Genomic DNA, 22,954 nt, shown 5'->3' with positions numbered 1-22,954 from the left:
TTTTGACTTTCCAAACAGTCAAATTTGAAAACCAGTCATATAAAAATGGAAGTAATCACATTATATTATTTGAGTTTGAATATTTGTAACTGTTAAACTTTCTAACAGTCTTGGAAGTAAGTTAGGCAAGTTGTTGAAGTCCTAATATGGTGACTGGCAGTTTAAAGGTAGAGCTCTCAAATCAAAACCTGGATAAAAATGTAATTTTTGTTGCAGAAGTATTTATATTCACAGATTTAATGACTTAAAAATATTTTGCTGCCAAGATTTCACAATTTAAAAACCAATGCAGCACATTGAAATAACAGGCAATAATATTCTCTGGTAATTGCACTCCTTAACGTTTATTTATTAGTGTCACAAGTAGGTTTACATTAACATTGCAATGAAGTTACTGTGAAAATCCCCTAGTCGCCACACTCCAGCGCCTGTTTGGGTACACTGAGGGAGAACCAGCACGTCTTTCAGACTGTGGGAGGAAACCGGAGCACCCAGAGGAAACCCACACAGACATGGGAGAATGTGTAGACTCCACACACACAGTGACTGAAGCCAGGAGTCAAACCCGGGTCCCTGGCGCTGTGAGACAGCAGTGCTAACCACTGTGCCACCATGCCTGATTGCCACACACCAAGTTCCACATTTCACATGATCATTATGAAGAAAATAGCAAATGAATAACAGAACGGAATTAGCTACCTGCTGCTTTGTCAAGGCTTTTGTAACCAATTTCAGAATCGCATCAATGTGGGTGGCAGCAGTGGCTAATGGGCAGGAAACAGCGAGTGGGGGATAAGGGTCGCTTTTTCAGGTTGGCGAGCTGTAACCAGTGGGGTTCTACAAAGATCAGTCCTAGGACCGCAACTGTTTACAATAGACTTGGAAGAAGGAAGCAAATGTACTATAGCCAAATTTGCAGACAGCACAAAAATAGGTGGAAAGGCAAGTTGCAAGAGGGATACAAACAGTTTACAAAGAGATATTGATAGGTTAAGTAAGTGGGCAAAAAGTTGGCAAATGGAATATAACGTGAAGTTGTTCATTTTGGAAGGGAGAACAAAAGAACAGTATTATTTAAATGGAGAAAAACTGCAGAAAGCTGCAACACAAAGGGACTTGGGGGTACTTGTGCACAAAACGCAGAAAGCTAGTGCACAGGTGCGGCAGGTAATCAGGAAGGCTAATGGAATGTTGGTCCTTATTTCAAGAGGGTTGGAGTATAAGAGTTGGAAAGTTTTGCTGCAACTGTACAAGGTACTGGTGAGATCACATCTGGAGCACTGTGAGCAGTTTTGGTGCCCTCATTTAAGGAGGGTCAAAATCCTGGCTGTTCAGAGAAGGTTCACTGGGAAGATTCCCGGTACGGAGGGATTGTCTTATGAGGAAAGGTTAAACGGGTTGGGGTTCTCCTCATTGAAATTTAGAAGAATGAGAGGTGATCTCATTGAAACATATAGGATCCTTAAGGGACTTGACAGGGTAAAGTCTGAGAGAATGTTTCCCCTCATAGGAGAGTCTTGGACCAGTGTCTCAGAATAAAGGGGTGCTAATTTAAGACTGAGATGAGGAGGAATTTCTCCTCTCATAGGGTTGAGTCTTTGGAACTCCAAGCCACAGAGAGCTGTGGGGGTAGAGCCCTTGTGTATATTTAAGGCTGAGATATATAGATTTTTGCTCTGTAAGGGAATCAAGGGTTACAGGGAAAGGGCTGGAAAGTGGACGTGAGGAATGTTGAATCAGCCATGATCCTATTGAAAGACGGAGCAGAAGCAAGGTGCTGAGCAGCCTGCTCATGTTCCTATTTCTCATGGTCTTACGGATGCAAAAGGTGCACTAAAAATAACAATTTATGTTTGTGTAGTGCTTTGAGCAAAGTAGAATATCCCAAGGTGCATCACAGAAGTATTATCAAACAAAATATGACATCAAACCTCAAATAGATATTAGTTCAGGTCACCAAAAGCTTGGTCAAAAGCCTGAGTCAGATACACAAAAGATGCTTAGAGAGTGAATTCCAGATTCTACAGCCTTGGCAGCTAAAGATACAGCTGGCAATGGTGGAGCAATGGAAAGCAGGGGTGCATGAGGGGCAGGATTTTGAGGAGAGGAGAGATCTCAGAGGATTGTAGGGAGGAGGTTACAGAGACAGGGAGCAGCAAGGCCAGGAGAGAGCCAAAAATAATGACAAAAATTTTAAAACTCTTAAGAACGATTCAACCATGAGCCAATGTAGGTCAGCAAGCACAGGGGGTGTTCGAATACAAGCAGAAAAAGTTTTGGGTAAGCTCAGGTTTACAGAGGATGCAAGCCAGCAGAGCAATGGGTCAGTTGAGTCAAGAAATAATGAAAGGTACAGATTAGAGTTTCGAGGAGGTCCAATTGCTCCATGCTAATCCCCAATATGCTTATGTAGCAGATGAACTGAGGCAGGGGTGGAAGTGGGGTACTGTTGTAGAGGTAGAAAGACTTGATGCTGACAGAGACAAATTGGGGTTGGAAGCTCAGCTCGGGTCTTTTGTCAAAGAGCTCTGCAGTACCGTACAATGTCTGAAAAGACTTTTTCCATCAATTTTCAGACATCTTAAATTGCCAATGGATCTTGATGTTCCAATTTACAACTTACCCATTAATGAGGAAGCAGTGATGAGATCAAATCTTTCCATTTGTGAAATACCAACATTATCTAATGCTGGACCAGTAATCCAGAGACCCAAGGTAATGCTCTGTAGACATGAACTCAAATCCCACCATGGCTATTGGTGAAAATTTTCAGCTAATAAATCGGGAATATAAAGTTAATATTGGTAATGGTAACCATAACAACTATCACTACTTGTTGTAAAAACCCATCTGGTTCAGTTTAGGGAAGGAAATCTGCATCTTTACCTGGTCTGGCCTTTATGTGATTCCAATGATTTTTTAAACCATTCATAGGTTTCCCTACCCAGGCCAACATTTTTTTTGCCAATCCCAAATTACCCTCGAGGAGGTGATGGCGGCAAGTTGCCAACTTGAACTGCTGCAGTAGATTCACAGTGATGTCAGAGAAGGAGTTCCAGGATTTTGACCCAGAAATAGTATTGGAATGGTGACATATTTCTAGGTCAGCATGCTGTGCAACTTGGAGGTGAACTTGCAGGTGGTGATGTACCAATGCACCTGTAGCCCTAGCTCCTCTATGTAGTAGAGGTCACAGATTTGGGAGACGTCACCCCAGGAGACTTGGCAAATTGCTGCAGTGCATCCTTCACATAGAACCACAGAATCACTACAGTGCAGAAGCAGGCCATTCAGCCCATTGAGTCTGCACTGACTCACCAAAAGTGCATATTACCCAGGCCTTTACCATGGCCAATCCACCTAACCTGCACATCTTTGGACTGTGGGAGGAAACCAGAGCACCAGAGGAAACCCACACAGACACAGGGAGAACATGCAAACTCCACAAAGACAGTTACCCAAGGCTGGAATCAAACGTTGGTCCCTGGTGCTTTGAGGCAGCAGTGCTAACCACTGTGCCGTCCCTTGCTACCACATGGTACACACTGCTGCCATAGTGCACCGTTGGTGAAGGAAGTGAATGTTTAAGGTAGTGGATAGGGTGCCAAACAGGAAATATTGTCCGAGATAGGGTTGAGTTTGAGTGTTGTTGGAACTGCACTCATCCTGACAAGTAAGGAGTATTCCATCACACTATTGACTTGTGCCGTGTAATGGTAGATGGGCCTTTGGGAGTTGGCAGGTGAGTTACCGGTATAGAATACCCAGCTTGACTTGCTCTTGTAGCCACAGTACTTGTATGGCTGGTTCAATTAGATTTCTCGTCAACAGCAAAGCCCAAGGTGATGATGAATTGGGAGTTAACAATTGTAACCCCATTGAGTGTCAAGGGCCAAAAGTTAGAATCTTTAATTGGAAGTGGTCATTGCCTGGCATTTTCTTGCACAAATGTTACTTGCCACTGATCAGTCCAGGCCTGAATCTTGTCCAGGTCTTGCTGCTTGTGGGCATGGACCACTTCACTGTCTGAGGAGTTGCAAATGGAACTGAACTCTTCGAATCATACATTCTCACTTCTGACCTTACAATGGAGGGAAGGTCATTGATGAAACGGACCCAATCATCTCAGACCTGGGGAACTTCTGCAGTGATGTGGGGGTTCCTACAACACATGGACTGCAGCAGTTTAAGGAGGCAGCACACCATTGGATTAAACTTGCGTTTGGGGAGGGGAATTATCTGCTAATTTTCACTATGACCAGTAATTGCCAATGTTGTAGCTTTCCTAGAACAACCTGACAAAAGTTGCAGCTAAGTCTGCAATGCAGGTCTACAGCACTACTACCAAGATGATGTAGCTTTTGTTGTGTCCAGTGCACTCAACCATTTAATATCACATGAATTGAACTGAATTGTCCATAGACTTGCATCTGCATTATTGGGACCCTCAGAAGTCAGCTGAAATGGATCATTTACTCTGCACACCTAGCTAAAGATGATTGCAAACACTCTAGCCTTAAAGTTTGTGTTCATGTGCTGGGCTTCGCCATCATTCAGAATGGCAATGATCATAGAACCTCCTCCTGTTATTTGTTCAATTGTCCACCACCAATTACATCTCAATGTGATAGGACTTCAGTGTTTGATCTATTCATTGGTTTTGGGATCATTTAGTTTTGTCTATAGCATGTTGCTTCCATTGTCCAGCACTCTTGTAGCTTCACTAGGTTACTGCCACATTTTCAGGGTATGTATGGTGCTTTTCTTGACATGCTCTCCCACACTCTTTATTGCACCAGCTTTGGTCCCTGGCTTGATGATAATATAGTGAAGTGAGGGATATGCTGGGCAAGAAGGTTACAGATTTTCTCCAGAATATTATTCAACTGCTGGCGATGGCCCAGACACCTCTTGGATGGTCAGAGCTGCTAAATTTAATCTAAACCCATCCCATTTAGTAGTAATGTCTTACCAAATAATGGAGGGTGTGCTCAATGGGAAATACTGTTTCACAAACACCATTGGGTGGTTCATCATATTAATATTTTCATGGTTAAATCCATTTGCAACAGGTATGCTGGTGAGGGCAAGGCTGTAGGCAACAAGGAGAGAGCGAATGCGACTGACTGAATTGCTCTACAAAGTGTTGGCGTGGACTCGATGGAAAAGCTTCCTCTGTGCAATTATCACTCCTTTGTCAGGAGGTTTTTTGACTTGGCTCTGGGACAACTTTGGCACAAACCCAAGCTGTTGGCAGGGGGACTTTGCAGGGTCAACTGGGTTGACTGTGCCTTTTGTTATGTCCAGTTATATTAATATTAGACTTCTTCATCAGGTTTAATACAACTGGGTGACTTGCCATTTCAGAAGGCAGTTAAAAGTCAAATCACATTACTGTGGATCTGGAGTCACATGTAGGTCAGACTGTCCATGAATAGCAGATTTTCTTCCCTAAAGGGTAGCTAATAAGGGCATTCATGTTTATGAAGACCCAGTAGTTTCACGGTCACCACTAACAATACTAGTTTTTGATTCTAGATTTATTTAACTAATCGAACTCCCCAACTGCCGTGGTATAATTTGAACTTGGGTCTCTGGATCATTAATCCAGACCTCCGGATTACTTGTCCAGCAACATAACCAAGATGCGACCGTACCCACATCTTTAGCAAAAGATGCAAAGACGCTACACAGGAAAATAATCAAATAAAATTTGATACCTAGCCAAAGAAGATATTTAGGGTGTGTGACTCAAAGCGAGTTTTAAAGAGCGCATCAAAAGGAACAGAGGCGGAGAAGTTCATGAAGGAATTCCAGGGCTAAGTACATGGACTTAAAAGCGTGACCATCAAATAACAATAAGGGATGGAGCTGGGCAGGTGAAAAAGGTGGGGGGATATATCCAACTTTATCACAAGTCCAAGGCAAGACAGTTGTTGCACATATATTTTTAATTACAGAAATTTGCAACTCAAACATTTGACATTTTTCATTTACTAATTGTATCAACGCTAACTGAAATAAATTTCTTACCCAATGCTTCTTTGGTATAAACAGTTGGTGAAGGTAGGACTTTGGATGGAGTAGCTTGAACCAAGCCAAATGAAGAGTTTGGAGTGTGGGATCTATTGCCAATTAATCCTGAAACATTTCCTGTCAGAGTTGAATTTTAAAGCCAACACTTAATTACTTAAAAGATTCCATTCCCTAGCTTATGATTCCTAAGATTACAGAGAAAAAAAGAACAAAAATGTAAATATCAGGAGGTTTTGTACTTTTAACAATAGATTTTGAGGCAGCTACCATCCTTCTAATGAACCACTAAACACTTAGAGTAACCAAGAATACGAGAGGAAAAAGCAATACCAAGTTAGAGAGCCAAGAATTGGACAGTTACCATGGAAGTAATAACCATTTCAGAGCCAAAAACAAGATTGACAGAGGATAACCAAGAACCACACAGAGGCTCAATTAGCCAAAAATACACACTCTCTGTCTGTCAATAAGGAGTCTGCTCTATTGTTGCTGGTAATTGCTTGCTGAGTGCTGCAAATTGCCACCACTGGCACAATGCCTGGATCATGTTTCAGTAACAGTTTCTGCTCTGACACAGGCTATCTCATTGTCAGTACAATAAAGACGGGTGAAGTGAAAGGATATATCTAACATGTAACTGAAGACTAGTAAGTCAGACCTTCCCATTCACAAGAGTTAACGCTCCTGTTAAAACAATTCCACCTGAGGAAGCTGCTTCTGTGCCTTCGTCTAAAAACTGTAGAAACACCCAAGGAAGTAGGTTATCTGAACAACCGGTAGCACAGTGGTTAGCACTGCTGCTTCACAGCTCCAGGGTCCCGGGTTCGATTCCCGGCTCGGGTCACTGTCTGTGTGGAGTTTGCACATTCTCCTCATGTCTGCGTGGGTTTCCTCCGGGTGCTCCGGTTTCCTCCCACAGTCCAAAGATGTGCGGGTTAGGTTGATTGGCCAGGTTGAAAAATTGCCCCTTAGAGTCCTGGGATGTGTAGGTTGGAGGGATTAGCGGGTAAAATGTGTGGGGGTAGGGCCTGGGTGGGATTGTGGTCGGTGCAGACTCGATGGGCCGAATGGCCTCCTTCTGCACTGTAGAGTTTCTATGATTTCTATGAACCGCAATGAGCACAACCAACAGTCTAGAATGCAAATAGCATTTCTGGTAGGTTGCAACCAGAACAAGAACTGAGAGAACTAAATTGAGGTGCTAAATTGGGGGACGGCTAACTATAGCCGGATTAGGCAGGGATTGGTGGGCGTTGATTGGGAGAGGATGTTCGAGGGTAAGTCTGCGTCTGGCATGTGGGAGTCTTTTAAGGAACAATTGATAAGGCTGCAGGATAGGCATGTGCCTGTAAAAAGGAAAGATAGGAAAGGTAGGATTCGAGAGCCGTGGATAACCAGGGAAATTGAGGATCTGATTAAAATGAAAAGGGAGGCGTATGTTAAGTCCAGGCAACAGAAAACAGATGGAGCTCTGGAGGAATACAGAGAGAGTAGGAAAGAACTCAAACGGGGAGTTAGAAGGGCAAAAAGAGGTCACGAGATGTTCTTGGCAGGCAGGATTAAGGAGAAACCTAAGGCATTCTATTCATACGTTAGGAGCAAAAGAGTTGTCAGGGAGAAAATTGGACCTCTCAGGGACGAAGGAGGGGAATTATGCTTAGAACCCAAGGGAATAGGGGAGATCCTAAATGAATACTTTGCATCGGTATTCACGAAGGAGAGGGACGTGTTAACTGAGTGTGTCTCGGAGGGAGGTGTTGACCCGTTAGAGAAAATCTCCATTACAAGGGAGGAAGTGTTAGGTTTTTTAGGGAACATTAAAACTGACAAAGCCCCAGGGCCTCATGGCATCTATCCTCGACTGCTCAGGGAGACGAGAGATGAAATTGCTGGGCCTCTGACGGAAATCTTTGTCGCTTCTTTGGACACAGGTGAGGTCCCTGAGGATTGGAGAATAGCGAATGTGGTCCCGTTGTTTACGAAGGGTAGCAGGGATAACCCGGGAAATTATAGGCCGGTGAGCTTGACGTCCGTGGTAGGGAAGTTGTTGGAGAGGATTCTTAGAGACAGGATGTATGTGCATTTGGAACAGAACAATCTCATTAGTGACAGACAGCATGGTTTTGTAAGAGGGAGGTCGTGCCTTACATATTTGGTGGAGTTTTTTGAGGAAGTGACAAAAACGGTTGATGAAGGAAGGGCCATGGATGTCGTCTATATGGATTTCAGTAAGGCATTTGACAAAGTCCCACATGGCAGGTTGGTCAAGAAGGTTAAGGCTCATGGGATACAAGGAGAAGTGGCTAGATGGGTGGAGAACTGGCTTGGCCATAGGAGACAGAGGGTAGCGGTCGAAGGGTCTTTTTCTGGCTGGAGGTCTGTGACCAGTGGTGTTCCGCAGGGCTCTGTACTGGGACCTCTGCTATTTGTGATATATATATATATATATAAATGATTTGGAAGAAGGCGTAACTGGTGTTATCAGCAAGTTTGCGGATGACACGAAGATGGCTGGACTTGCGGATAGCGATGAGCATTGTCGGGCAATACAGCAGGATATAGATAGGCTGGAAAATTGGGCGGAGAGGTGGCAGATGGAATTTAATCCGGATAAATGCGAAGTGATGCATTTTGGAAGAAATAATTTAGGGAGGAGTTATACAATAAATGGCAGAGTCACCAAAAGTATAGAAACACAGAGGGACCTAGGTGTGCAAGTCCACAAATCCTTGAAGGTGGCAACACAGGTGGAGAAGGCATATGGTATGCTTGCCTTTATAGGACGGGGTATAGAGTATAAAAGCTGGAGTCTGATGATGCAGCTGTATAGAACGCTGGTTAGGCCACATTTGGAGTACTGCGTCCAGTTCTGGTCGCCGCACTACCAGAAGGACGTGGAGGCGTTAGAGAGAGTGCAGAGAAGGTTTACCAGGATGTTGCCTGGTATGGAGGGTCTTAGCTATGAGGAGAGATTGGATAAACTGGGCTTGTTCTCCCTGGAAAGACGGAGAATGAGGGGAGATCTAATAGAGGTGTACAAGATTATGAAGGGGATAGATAGGGTGAATGGTGGGAAGCTTTTTCCCAGATCAGAAGTGACAATCATGAGGGGTCACGGGCTCAAGGTGAGAGGGGCGAAGTATAACTCAGATATTAGAGGGATGTGTTTTTACACAGAGGGTGGTGGGGGCCTGGAATGCACTGCCAAGTAGGGTGGTGGAGGCAGACATCTTTTAAGACTTACCTGGATAATCACATGAGCAGCCTGGGAATGGCGGGATACAAACGATTGGTCTAGTTGGACCAAGGAGCAGCACAGGCTTAGAGGGCCGAAGAGCCTGTTTCCTGTGCTGTACTGTTCTTTGTTCTAGGACAGTAGTGATGAGATGGGCTGCACAGATTTAGCCATATATTCTTGTGCTGCTGCAATTCTGGACCCATGATAGTGGTGGTGGTGTGAAACATCACTCAAGGAATCCAGGTTTCTGTGGCCACGTGTACTCTCTCATACATGTTGCAGTCTGGAGTTATGGATAGTGGAGGAGTGGAGGAGTAGCGGCTCCAACTTTCTTTCCATCACATGGAAAAGCAGGAATCTCTCCCACTCTTACCAGCTGCTATTTGTATGTGGTAACTAACCTGTTTGGCCATATTATGAACGCACCTTTCTTGGCCATCCAGTCCTGGGATAGGGCCTAAGTTCCTGGCTCAAAGGCAGGGATGCTATGCACTACATCACAAGACTCCCATTTTATGGACCATTGAGTGTGACCCAAGGTGTCCTAATTTATCAATGGAGTTACCATAGCAATGTGGAAACTGGTTAGCAGTTTAATTAATCAAATCCTGCCTAGTTCTGGAATTCTACTGTGGGAGTGACAAATATTTGCACATGAAATGGTTGTGCGAAAGCGATGCCGAGTGGATAAATCAGGAGAAACGACTGGGCATTTACAGTTTTGATGTGGAGATGCCGGCGTTGGACTGGGGTAAGCACAGTAAGAAGTCTCACAACACCAGGTTAAAGTCCAACAGGTTTATTTGGTAGCAAATACCATAAGCTTTCGGAGCGCTGCCCCTTCGTCAGATGGAGTGAAAATCTGTCACTCCATCTGACGAAGGGGCAGCGCTCCGAAAGCTTATGGTATTTGCTACCAAATAAACCTGTTGGACTTTAACCTGGTGTTGTGAGACTTCTTACTGCATTTACAGTTTGTCAGCAGTCAAATTCCAGTGCAATAATAGGATTAACATTCACTGACAGATCTTAGAACAAAGGAATATAAATTAGGTGTTGGAAATCTCCTGAACCCAATGGTCTGCATCTTAGGGTTTTAAAAGAGGCAGCTACAGAAGTAGCAGGTGCTTTGGTTTTGGATCCAGAATCCCCTAATTTTGGAATGTAACCCCACTATTCAGGGTGCGTGGTGGTGGGGGGAAAGAGAGAGAGAGAGAAACAGAATATAGTCCAGTTAAGAAGATGCGATAATCTATTATTAAGGGACCCCAATGTAATGGGTACTTTAAAAATAATATTAGGTAGAGTCAACATGGGTTTAGGAAAGGGAAATAAGATTTGACAGATGTTAGACTTTTTTTGAGTTTGCAACTACTTTTCAATTGTTATTTTGCAAATGTGACTTGAACAGCTTAAGTAATTTAAATGTCTTCCAGTAATCATATTGAAATGTAATCTAAACCTTAAGTTATTTCACTTAATGCTCCAAATTTACCTTCTCTTGGTCTTGACAGCGAGATCCTGGAACTGTTATCACTTCTATTCATAAACCTAAAAAATTTAAAATATTCTATTGCACTCAAGATACACAGCAACTAGGTATTATTTAAAATGGTACTTCATCCAATTTCAGACTGAAATACTAAAATTACATTTATAAGCACAAACTCTAGAACATTTTTAGAAAATCCATAGACACTGCAGAGTAACATAATTTTATACAGCGGTTATTTTACTGAACTAGCAATTCAGAGAGCTGGATGAATGACTTGCAGATGCAAGTTTAAACCCCACCATGACAGCTGGGGCATTAAAATTCAGTAAATTAAAATAAAAAGTTAGGATCAGTGATGGTGACAAATAAACTACCAGATTGTTGTAAAAATCCATCTAATTCAAAATGGCTTTTAGGGAAGGACATCTGCCATTCTGACCCTGTCTAAAGTTGTCTTTAGTAAAATCCTAATTTAAATATGTACATTGGATTGTATTGTTCTATGATGTTTGTTATATTTGCAAAGCAGGCATCTGAAATAGAAACATAGAAGGATTAGCACTGCTGCCTCACAGCCCCAGGGACTCATTTCCCGGCTTGGGTGACTGTCTGCACAGGTTTCCTCCAGGTGCTCCGGTTTCCTCCCGCAGTCCAAAAGATGTGCTGGTTAGATGAATTGGCCATGCTAAATTCTTCCTCAGTGTACCCAAACAGGCGCCAGAGTGTGGCGACGAGGGGATTTTCACAGTAACTTCATTGCAGTGTTAATGTAAGGCTACTTGTGACGCTAATAAATAAACTTTGAACATTAAAATAGCAGGAAGTCGAGGAAGGAGAGTTACTCCATCTACATCTACAAAGTGATGAAGCAGGTTCACCCCGACACCGGCATCTCCTCCAAGGCCATGATCATCATGAACTCGTTCGTGAACGATATTTTCGAGCGCATCGCGGGTGAGGCTTCCCGCCTGGCCCATTACAACAAGCGCAGCACCATCAGCTCCCGGGAGATCCAGACCGCCGTGCGCCTGCTGCTGCCCGGGGAACTGGCCAAGCACGCCGTGTCGGAAGGGACAAAGGCGGTGACCAAGTACACCAGCTCCAAGTAAAACCCCCCATGGACTGAAAAGCAAACCAAACACCTCACGGTAGCACAGTGGTTAGCACTGTTGCTTCACAGCTCCAGGGACCTGGGTTCGATTCCCGGCTTGTGTCACCGTCTGTGTGGAGTTTGCACATTCTCCTCGTGTCTGCGTGGGTTTCCTCCGGGTGCTCCGGTTTCCTCCCACAGTCCAAAGATGTGCAGGTTAGGTTGATTGGCCATGCTAAAATTGCCCTTAGTGTGTCCTGGGATGCGTAGGTTAGAGGGATTAGTGGGTAAATATGTAGGGACATGGGGGTAGGGCCTGGGTGGGATTGTGGTTGGTGCAGACTCGATGGGCCGAATGGCCTCTTTCTGTGCTGTAGGGTTTCTAAGATCTTCTAAGGAGTAGGCCATTTGGCCCTTCGAGCCTACTCCACCATTCATCATGGCTGGTCATCCAACTCAATAGCTTGACCCCACCTTCCCTCCATATTCTTGAAACCTCTTTGTTTCAAGAACTCCTACTTGGAGTTTTGGCCTCAACTGTTTTCTGTGGTAGTGAATTCCACAGGCTTACCACTCTGAAGAGATTTCTCTTCATCTCAGTCCTAGAAGTTTTGGCCTGTACCCTTAGACTATGACCCCTGGTTCTGGACACCCCACCATCGGGAACATCCTTCCTATATATTGGGTGGGTGGGGGGTGATAATAAATTGGGCTAAAAGGGATCACGAAAAAGCAATGGCCAGCAGAATTACGAAAAATCCCAAGGCTTTTTATACAAAGCAAGAGGGTAGCCAGGGAGGGGGTTGGCCCACTCAAGGACGAGGGAGGGAATCTATGCGTGGAGCCAGAGGAATGGGTGAGGTATTAAATGAGTACTTTGCGTCGGTATTCACCAAAGAGAAGGACTTGGTGGATGATGAATCTGGGAAAGGATGTGTAGATCGTTTGAGTCATGTTGGGATCAAAAAGGAAGAGGTATTGGGATTCTTGAGAAACATTAAGGTGGACAAGTCCCCAGGACCTGATGGGATATACCCCAGAATACTGAGAGAGGCAAGGGAGGAAATTGCTGGGGCCTTGAGAGAAATCTTTGTATCCTCACTGGATCCAGGGGAAGTCCCAGAGGATTGGAGAATAGCCAATGTTGTTCCTTTGTTTAGAAGAGTAGCAAGAATAATCCAGGTAATTACAGGCCAGTGAGGCTTACATCAGTGGCAGGAAAATTATTGGAGAGGATTCTTCGAGACAGGATTTATTCCCACTTGGAAATAAGTGGACATATTAGTGAGAGGCAACGTGGTTTTGTGAAGGGGAGGTCGTGTGTCACTAACTCGATCGAGTTTTTCGAGGAAGTGACGAAGATGATTGATAAGGGTAGGGCAGTGGATGTTGTCTACATGGACTTCAGTAAGGCCTTTGACAAGGTCCCGCATGGCAGACTGGTGCAGAAGGTGAAGTCGCATGGAATCAGTGTGAGCTGGCAAGGTGGATACAAAACTGGTTCGGTCAAAGAAGACAGAGAGTGCGTTTCTGAATGGAGGGCTGTGACAAGTGGCGCTCCTCAGGAATCAGTGTTGGGACCTTTGCTTTTTGTAATATATATAAATGATATGGAGGAAAATGTAACTGGTTTGATTAGTAAGTTTGCGGACGACACAAAGGGTGGCGGATTTGCGGATAGCGATGAGGATACAGCAGGATATAGATCGGTTGGAGACTTGGGAGGAGAGATGACAGATGGAGTTTAATCCGGACAAATATGAGGTATTGCATTTTGGAAGGTCTAATACAGATAGGAAATATACAGTAAATGGCAGAATCCTTAAGAGTATTGATAGGCAAAGGGATCTGGGTGTACAGGTACACAGGTCACTGAAAGTGGCAATGCAGGTGGAGAAGGCAGTCAAGAAGACATACAACATGCTTGCCTTCATCGGCCGGGGCACGGAGTTTAAAAATTGGCAAATCATGTTGCAGCTTTATAGAACCTTAGTTAGGCTGCACTTGGAACAGAGTGTTCAATTCTTGTCACCACACTACCAGAAAGATGTGGAGGCTTTGGAGAGGGTACAGAAAAGATTTACCAGGATGTTGCCTGGTATGGAGGGCATTAGCTAGGAGGAGCGTTTGGAGGAACTTGGTTTGTTCTCACTGGCGCAACGGAGGTTGAGGGGTGACCTGATAGAAGTCAACAAGATTATGAGAGGCATGGACAGAGTGGATAGTCAGAAGCTTTTTCCCAGGGTAGAAGAGTCAATTAGTAGGGGGCAAGGGGCAAGGTTTAAAGGAGATGTACGAGGCAATTTTTTTTTTTAAAACACAGAGGGTGGTGGGTGCCTGGAACTAGCTGCCAGGGGAGGTAGTGGAAGCAGATACGGTAGCGGCTTTTAAGGGGCGTCTTGACAAATACGTGAATAGGATGGGAATAGGGGGATATGGTCCCCCGAAGAGTAGAGGGTTTTAGTTCAGTCGGGCAGCATGGTCGGTGCAGATTTGGAGGGCCGAAGGGCTGTTCCTGTGCTGTAATTTTCTTTGTTCTTTGAATGGCAGAGCAGGCTTGAAGAGCTGAATGGCCTACTCCTGCTCCTATTTTCTATGTTTCTATCAACCAAATTGTATTACACTCTGTGACACATTTCCCCCTCCCATGGAGGGCATAAGGGGGCAACAGGAACTAACCCGAAGTTGACAGGCACACTCCAAAGAAAAGATGGTTATTATGCAATGTCAATTATTGTGTTTGTGGCCATTGGAATGGTATTCCAATGTGCCTCATACCTCACAATGTCATGGTGCCATTGACCTCATGCTTATCACTTTTGGGTACCAACTTAGCACAGGGCTTTTTGCAGAGCTTGGACTCCATCCTTTTCAGCATGCAAGTGGTGACCAACTCAATTAGCGTAATTGTTTGATCAACCATGATGCAGTGCCTAATGGCTGATGTCCCAGTTTCCACTGCCGCACAAGCAACAGTCACTAATGTCTGAGTGCTGCAGAGAAAGCTGTGGTGCAAGCTCATACACAAGTTCAAAATGCTGGTATCAGTTATAGATTAGTGTGTGCAAAAGGGCGACACACCAGTCCAGCAATCTGTCCTGCTTCAGGTTACAAAGGAGCCAAACAGGGGAACAGACAATGGCTCCATTGGGCAAGAATCTGCTTTTCATCTTCCCATCTGATACCCTGCCAGTCACCTTGATGGTCTTGCTCTTTCAAATTTCCAGTAGCAGTATGGCTCACATTGTGTGCAAAACTGTGCATCTGTGGAGGAGTTGCACAGCAGAGTCAAGATGAAAGTTATCACTGCATAATCCTTGTTGCTTAGTAACCAGCACCCCAGCACCATGAGGAAGCCTGCAATCCTGGCAAACCTAATGCTGACTCTGCTTATTGGTCTCTAGCAAGATAGAGAATGAAATGCAGTTAGCTCCCTTTGAATAGTGAATCTGAGGGAACATTCTGTACACTGCAGTGGATGGCAAATTGAAAGATATTGCAATTAGCTTAAGGTTCAGTCAGAGCCCAAAGTAGAAAACTCATAGCCATGGTCTGCTCTGAGGTTGCAATTGTGGTTGCAGCAGAAGACAGATTTCAGTAAGGACATCCTTATTGAAGGGTAACACAAACATTTCCTCGCCAAATTTCAGATAAGAAAATTGCTCCCTTAATGCAGTGGGAAGATATGGCCTCCTGCTGAGAATCGTCCTGCCCCTCTTTCAGCAGCTTGTCCTGCTCTGTGTATTCTCTGCTCATTGTCCCAGCATGGTGTACTAAAAATTGTACCATGTTTGGGAACAATTCATTTCCACAAAAACCTTGATGTCAGAAAAAGATCCTTCAAAACCAGCCACACCAACCCTGTACAATTTTGCCCAGTGAAACAAGCATGGAAATCACCAATCGCTCGAACAGTCAGAAAATAACTAGCAAATAATAATCTGATTATCCCTGTTAATAGTGCTGATGAAGAAGGGGTCGGCCTCACATTTAAAGTACATTCAGCCATGCGAGGTTAACAGAGTGCTGCTGGGCTCCAAATAGCAGCACAAGTCTCAAATCAACCATGATCTGCCTGCACTGTATACTTCTGATGGAAGTTGGCTGAACATTGTCATCTCCCACTGTTCACAGGAGCAGTGTGCATGCACAGATCAGATGCCATTTTGGTCCCAAACAGCATCCATGGCACCAAAAAATGAGTGCCACTGCACCCAACTTCATGCCCTAATTGTCTAGCACACAGATGATTATTTGACTCAATGTGTTATGGTAAGGGTCTATGGAACTGCATTCCAGCTGGAGAATGTTGTCTTCAGGAAAGGAAGAAAAGGAAGATGATGTAAAAGTTTTGCAGGTTTCTCGATTTAAAAATGTTTTGGAAATATGGGGGACATTAACATGGAAGATTTTATTATCCACCCCTAGTTGCCATGCAGATGCCAATGGTAAACAACACAGTATGGAATTGGAGTCACATGTAGACCAGACCGGGGATGGGGAAGTGGTGGGTGGGCTAGGACAAAGTTCCTGCCTGATCCAGTTGGCATTTTACAAAAACCTGACAGTTTTTTCACTTTTTTTGCTTTCAGCCCAAAATTAATAGATTTCTTAATTAAATAGCAGACTCACAAATAATGTCACAAGCAATAAGCTCCAAGAGGAGATTCGTCTATTAAAACATTCTAAAGCCATGTGCACTGAAGCATCATTAAAGTGTAACCAAAAGCAAATCAGAAAAGGTTATTTAAACTGAACTTTCGAAGGGCATTGGGAAAAAAACAGAACTGATTATTGCTAAGTTTGCTTTTGGGATTCAACATAGACTTTCTAAGATTAAAAGATGGAAAAATGACTTACTGTTCTTTACTGATGCTCTCATTTATACCTGTAGCTATAGATCCGGATGGAGGGTCCATTTTTGCCCATGTGTCACTGAAGCTTTTCTCTGGCTCTCCATAAAATCCAAATTCAGGTTGAACACTAGGAGATCTCGGTTTATGATCTAATGTTGACAACGAGAATGTTGGCTCACATCGGGATTGTTGCAGAGAAGCAACAGCAAAACTTGTAGTTGCGACTGTTCCAGCACAAGCTCCTAAAGATGAATTTAGTTCATTTCCTTCCCTTGCGTCTGTTTTACTTTGTAAAACAGTAGCCGAAGATTCTGCAGCAGACTTGATGGGTAGTGGTGATGGTGCAGGAATCTGCTGCAAGGCATTGTGCGATGATGTCTGCATAACAAGTTTTAAATGTTTGGAAAACAAATAGAGTTGAGAAAAGGTGCAACTTCCAGTGTGGTTACATATTTTAAAAATGTCAGAGTATAGGTATAACAGGTAGAATAGTCATTCCAAATGTTTATTTGTGTAAAACATATTCACACACACAAACACTAATAAATAAACACAGATAAAAGTCAGATTCTGCATTAACTAAAATACTACAGTCGGTCATCCTTAGGTATTACAATCAGTATTAACTGTTCATAAGTGTGGTAAGTAACTACTAGTAAATCAGTTAAGATTAGAGGTTAGTACAAATAGAGTTCTGTTCTGAATGTACTGGGAAGAGAGAAGATATCGAAAACTACAAGCATTCTTGCAGGAATGTTTGGAATGTAATTAAAAAGGCATTCGTGGGCATGCTTCACAAATGATCGCAGTTATTTTAACACTAAAATAAGCTTATGCAGCAAGTGTATAAACAGGATGAAATGACATCGTAACTGAGTTTGTCCTACATAATCATAAAAAAATATGGTGAGGTTAGCTTTAGTAATCAAAACAGCACACAATGTTTTCCCAAGGATCTATCTGCATACGTGTTACTATTACTACCAGTTTCATGGGCACTGCATGGGTTGTGTTCTTTCAATTATCAAATAAGTAAAAAGCAATATAGACATCTGTGTTTCTTCATCATCTTACTTGTATTGGAACATATGACAATATCCTATAGTACTTCTGCATAAAAGCAGAGGATGAATGACTTTGTCCTATAATAAACCCAAGTCATTTTTAAGCCGGTTGCAACATTATTTGCATTTAATTGCAGGCAAGTGAACAAACAGCAGGCTGGTATTTTGTTTTCACCTGTGCTGTTGGCATTCCTTCACATCGTTTCATTTTGTTTACAACATTCACAAAATGCTGACACACAGAGGAAAATATTTAATGAAAGCTGATAGCTGCATTGGGTACACTGGATCAGGTACAGAAATGCAAATTACAAAACCTGTGAAGTTGCACATTGTATAAAACATGCGCAAGCTTATTTGTTCCAATAATGCAAAGAGATCAGGGTACATGTTTTAAAAGATATAGAAACTTAATGGAATGTCTTCCAATGCAGCAGCAGCATACTGCACAGTTGAAACAGTAAGCACCCATTTGAATTAGGAAAAGTTTATCATTTTGGCTGCAGTGCAATGTACAAATTCCCCATATGGGCTAAATAAAAAAACTATATAGCTATGTGATCCATATCAAACTTGACTAAAATCACGTGCCACATATTCAAGATTTTCAAACTATCAGGGAAGTGTCATCTGTACAGGTAGACAGATCTCACCTGCAGTATTTCCTGTTCCCGGTCCTGGGTTAACTTCAGTTGAACTTTCAGTTGTTCCAATTTCTGCTCCAGTGATTTGATCTCATCAGACTTGGAGGTTGTGACAATCTCCTCTTCAATTTAGAGAGAAAAAAAAACATCTGAATATTTAAAAAAGCAGCAGATTTTTATAAAAAGATTTTAGTGCAGGTTTTAACAGAATTGATCGGAATTTATAATAGAACATTATGGCTGATAGATTATTACACCTTTGCAAAATTGAAACCACTTACAAGGATGAAAAGGAGCATTTTCATCATGAACTTAACCAATTGCAAAAGATTGATGAGATGATTCATTTAAGCACTTGACCCTTTCTCTTCAGAAAAGCAAACTCAAGCATTTTAGATAGAAAGCCAGTAAAATGACCAGTCTCCCAAGAATCTGCTTGAACGCATTATCCATATAAGAGCTAGTTGTTCTTAAGATTGAGTACTTATGTGGAGTATTCAAGCAATGCCATTTTAGAGCAAAATCAGGAAGCCATCTTTCACAAAGCATCAATGAAATCTGAAAGTCTCTCCCTCAAAAAAGCTGTGGATGTTGAGTCAAACTAAAATTTTATAGACTAAGATCAATTCATTTTTGTTTTTATTTCAGGTCTCCAGCATCTGCAGTACTTTATTTTTACTCAAGGGACTAAATGGCCTACTGGACCTTTAAAACAACTTCCATCTGAAATAGGAGAGGCTCTCATTTTTGAGGGTATCAGTGTTTTTACGTATGAGACTGTCAGAGCTGTCTTTTGAGTTAGATATGAAACCGAGGTTTCATCTGCCTTCTCAGGATCAAGATTCCGTGAAGAAAAGCGGAGGAGTTATCCCTGGTGCTGTGGTCAATATTTATCCCTCAATCAGCACAAACAGATTATTGCTGTCTATGGTAGTTTGCTGTGAGCAAATTAGCTGCTGAGTTTCCAACATTACAGCCAAAGTTTCTTATTGGCCGCAAAGCACTTTGGGATGCCCAATGAACAAAGAGCAAAGAAAGTTACAGCACAGGAACAGGCCCTTCGGCCCTCCAAGCCTGCACCGACCATGCTGTCGGACTTAACTAAAACCCTCAACCCTTCCGGAGACCATATCGCTCTATTCCCATCCTATTCATGTACTTGTCAAGATGCCCCTTAAAAGTCACTACCGTATCCGCTTCCACTACCTCCCCCGGCAACGAGTTCCAGGCACCCATTACCCGTGTAGAAAATCTGCCCCGTACATCTCCTTTAAACCTGTGCCCCCTAGTAATTGACTCTTCCACCCTGGGAAAAAGCTTCTGACTATCCACTCTATCCATGCCTCTCATAATCTTGTAGACTTCTATCAGGTCTCCCCTCAACCTCCGTCGTTCCAGTGAGAACAAACCAACTTTCTCCAACCTCTCCTCATAGCTAATGCCCTCCATACCAGGCAGCATCCTGGTAAATCTTTTCTGTACCCTCTCCAAAGCCTCCACATCCTTCTGGTAGTGTGGCAACCAGAATTGAACACTATATTCCAAATGCGGCCTAACTAAGGTTCTATAAAGCTGCAACATGACTTGCCAATTTTTAAACTCAATGCCAATGAAGGCACGCATGCCATATGCCTTCTTGACTACCTTCTCCACCTGCATTGCCACTTTCAGTGACCTGTGTACCTGTACACCCAGATCCCTTTGCCCATCAATACTCCTAAGGGTTCTGCCATTTACTGTATATTTTCTATCTATATTAGACCTTCCAAAATGCATTACCTCACATTTGTCTGGATTAAACTCCATCTGCCATCTCTCCGCCCAAGTCTCCAACCGATCTATATCCTGCTGTATCCTCTGATGGTCCTCATCGCTATCCGCAAATCCGCCACCCTTTGTGTTGTCCGCAAACTTACTAATCAAACCAGTTACATTTTCCTCCAAAATAATTTATATATATTACAAATAGCAACGGTCCCAGCACTGATCCCTGAGGAACGTCACTTGTCACAGCCCTCCATTCAGAAACGCACCCTTCCACTGCTACCCTCTGTCTTCTTAGACCGAGCCAGTTTTGTATCCACCGTGCCAGCTCACCTCTGATCCCATGCGACTTCACCTTCTGCACACAGTCTGCCATGAGGGACCTTGTCAAAGGCCTTACTGAAGTCCATGTAGAAAACATCCACTGCCCAACTCTCATCAATCATCTTCGTCACTTCCTCGAAAAACCCGATCAAGTTCATGAGACACGACCTCCCCTTCACAAAACCATGTTGCCTCTCACTAATACGTCCACTTATTTCCAAGTGGGAATAAATCTCGAAGAATCATTGAAATCCTACAGTACGGAAAGAGGCCATTCGGCCCATCGAGTCTGCACCAACCACAATCCCACCCAGGCCCTACTCCCATATCCCTACATATTTTACCCACTAATTCCTCTAACCTACGCATCTCAGGACACTAAGGAGCAATTTTTAGCACGGCCAATCAACCTAATCCACACATCTTTGGACTGTGGGAGGAAACCGGAGCACCCGGAGGAAACCCATGCAGACACGAGGAGAATGTGCAAATTCCACACAGACAGTGACCCAAGCCGGGAATCAAACCCAGGTCCCTGGAGCTGTGAAACAGCAGTGCTAACCACTTTGCTAGCATGCCGCCCTCCAATCCTCTCCAATAATTTCCCTACCACTAATGTAAGCCTCACCGGCCTGTAATTACCTGGATTATTCTTGCTACCCTTCTTAAACAAAGGAACAACATTGGCTATTCTCCAATCCTCTGGGACTTCCCCTGTAATGCTCCCTCCACTCGCATTGTCTATACCTTTAAGACTTGATTAGCTGTAAAGACTCACATTCCAATCATTATTCATGTAAATTGAGTTTGTGTCTTTATGCCCTGTCAGAACTCCCACCCACCTGATGAAGGGACAGCCTGTTCCGAAAGCTAGTGGTTTTTGCTACCAAATAAACCTGTTGGACTTCAACCTGGTGTTGTTAGACTTCTTACTGGCTACAGGGGAAGTCACAGTGAGGACACAAAGATTTCTCTCAAGACCCCAGCAATTTCCTCCCTTGCCTCTCTCAGTATTCTGGGGTATATCCCATCAGGCCCTGGGGACTTGTCTACTTAATGTTGAGGTTGTGAAAAGAACTATATACATGCAAGTCTTTTTTATTTCCCTTTTTATAGAAACCCACCATTTTAAAATAAAGATTTAGAAGGCACGGTTTAAAGATTCTAGTGATGCGGTTGGCATGGCAACATAATTTGTCAATGAATAATCAGACGACAGGCCAGTACCAGTAGGCAAGCAAGCCCAAACCAGGAAGTTTCTCCATAGAAAACAAAAGTCCTGGTAATTCCCAGTGGACTGGCTGCAAACTATGATAAGAGAAACAAAACACATACTCCATTCGAACTTTTCTTTTTGTTGGCTTCGCACAAAGTGATCCTTAGCTCGAATTTCTTCAAAACACATCTCTTTATCTCCAGAAAACAGAACATCTTTATGATACATAATGACTTGCTGCAGTTCACCGGATGTTTCCTGAATTTTACCCTGGCCATCATTTTGATGCACGAGCTTAGGTGCATTTGACATTCTAAATGGATAACAGAAATGAGATAAATTTTGAGTTGGTTATCAAAATCTGTCCACATGCAGAGTGAAAATTATCCACAGCCACACAAAAGATCTAAATGGAAGACATCACATTAGATAAGCAAATGTTAGTTAAGCAAAATTGTGATGTTTGGGTGCTCTGACATAAAAGTCGTAGAGTCATAGAGGTTTACAGCATGGAAACAGGCCCTTCGGCCCAACTTGTCCATGCCACCCTGTTTTTTAAAACCCCCAAGCTAATCCCAATTGCCCGCATTTGGCCCATATCCCTCTTTACCCATCGTACCCATGTAACTATCTAAATGCTTTTTAAAAGACAAAATTGTGCCTGCCTCTACTACTACCTCTGGCAGCTTGTTCCAGACACTCACCACCCTGTGTGTGAAAAAATTGCCCCTCTGGACACTTTTGTATCTCTCCCCTCTCACCTTAAACCTATGCCCTCTAGTTTTAGACTCCCTTACCTTTGGGAAAAGATATTGACTATCTAGCTGATCTATGCCCCTCATTATTTTTATAGACCTCTGTAAGATCACCCCTCAGCCTCCTACGCTCCAGAGAAAAAAGTCCCAGTCTATCCAGCCTCTCCTTGTAACTCAACCCATCAAGGCCCAGTAGCATCCTAGTAAATCTTTTCTGCACTCTTTCTAGTTTAATAATATCATTTCTATAATAGGGTGACCAGAATTGCACACAGTATTCCAAAGTGTGGCCTTACCAATGTCTTGTACAACTTCAACAAGACATTCCAACTCCTGTATTCAATGTTCTGACCGATGAAACCAAGCATGCCAAATGTCTCCTTCACCACTCTGTCCACCTGTGACTCCACTTTCAAGGAGCTATGAACATGTGCCGCTAGATCTCTTTGTTCTGTAATTCTCCCCATCGCCC

General features: G+C 43.3%; 1 protein-coding gene across 2 annotated transcripts in view; it reads right to left on the bottom strand.

Annotated features, from left to right (window-relative positions):
- The window catches only part of bub1 (BUB1 mitotic checkpoint serine/threonine kinase), a 75,077-nt gene that overhangs the window by 23,827 nt on the left and 28,296 nt on the right, over positions 1 to 22,954 (bottom strand). For both annotated transcript variants that reach the window (XM_078212302.1, XM_078212303.1), the window contains exons 8-12: positions 21,847 to 22,040; positions 18,433 to 18,545; positions 16,720 to 17,093; positions 10,770 to 10,825; positions 6,034 to 6,153 (exon numbers count right to left, since the gene is read on the bottom strand). In XM_078212302.1, the coding sequence (XP_078068428.1) occupies positions 6,034 to 6,153; positions 10,770 to 10,825; positions 16,720 to 17,093; positions 18,433 to 18,545; positions 21,847 to 22,040 (857 nt within the window). The remainder of the gene's footprint in view (positions 1 to 6,033; positions 6,154 to 10,769; positions 10,826 to 16,719; positions 17,094 to 18,432; positions 18,546 to 21,846; positions 22,041 to 22,954) is intronic.

This window comes from Mustelus asterias, chromosome 5 (assembly GCF_964213995.1).
Source record: "Mustelus asterias chromosome 5, sMusAst1.hap1.1, whole genome shotgun sequence".
Taxonomy (NCBI): Eukaryota; Metazoa; Chordata; class Chondrichthyes; order Carcharhiniformes; family Triakidae; genus Mustelus; species Mustelus asterias.
Note: the sequence above shows the minus strand (reverse complement) of the source record. Positions and strands in the feature narration are given on the sequence as shown.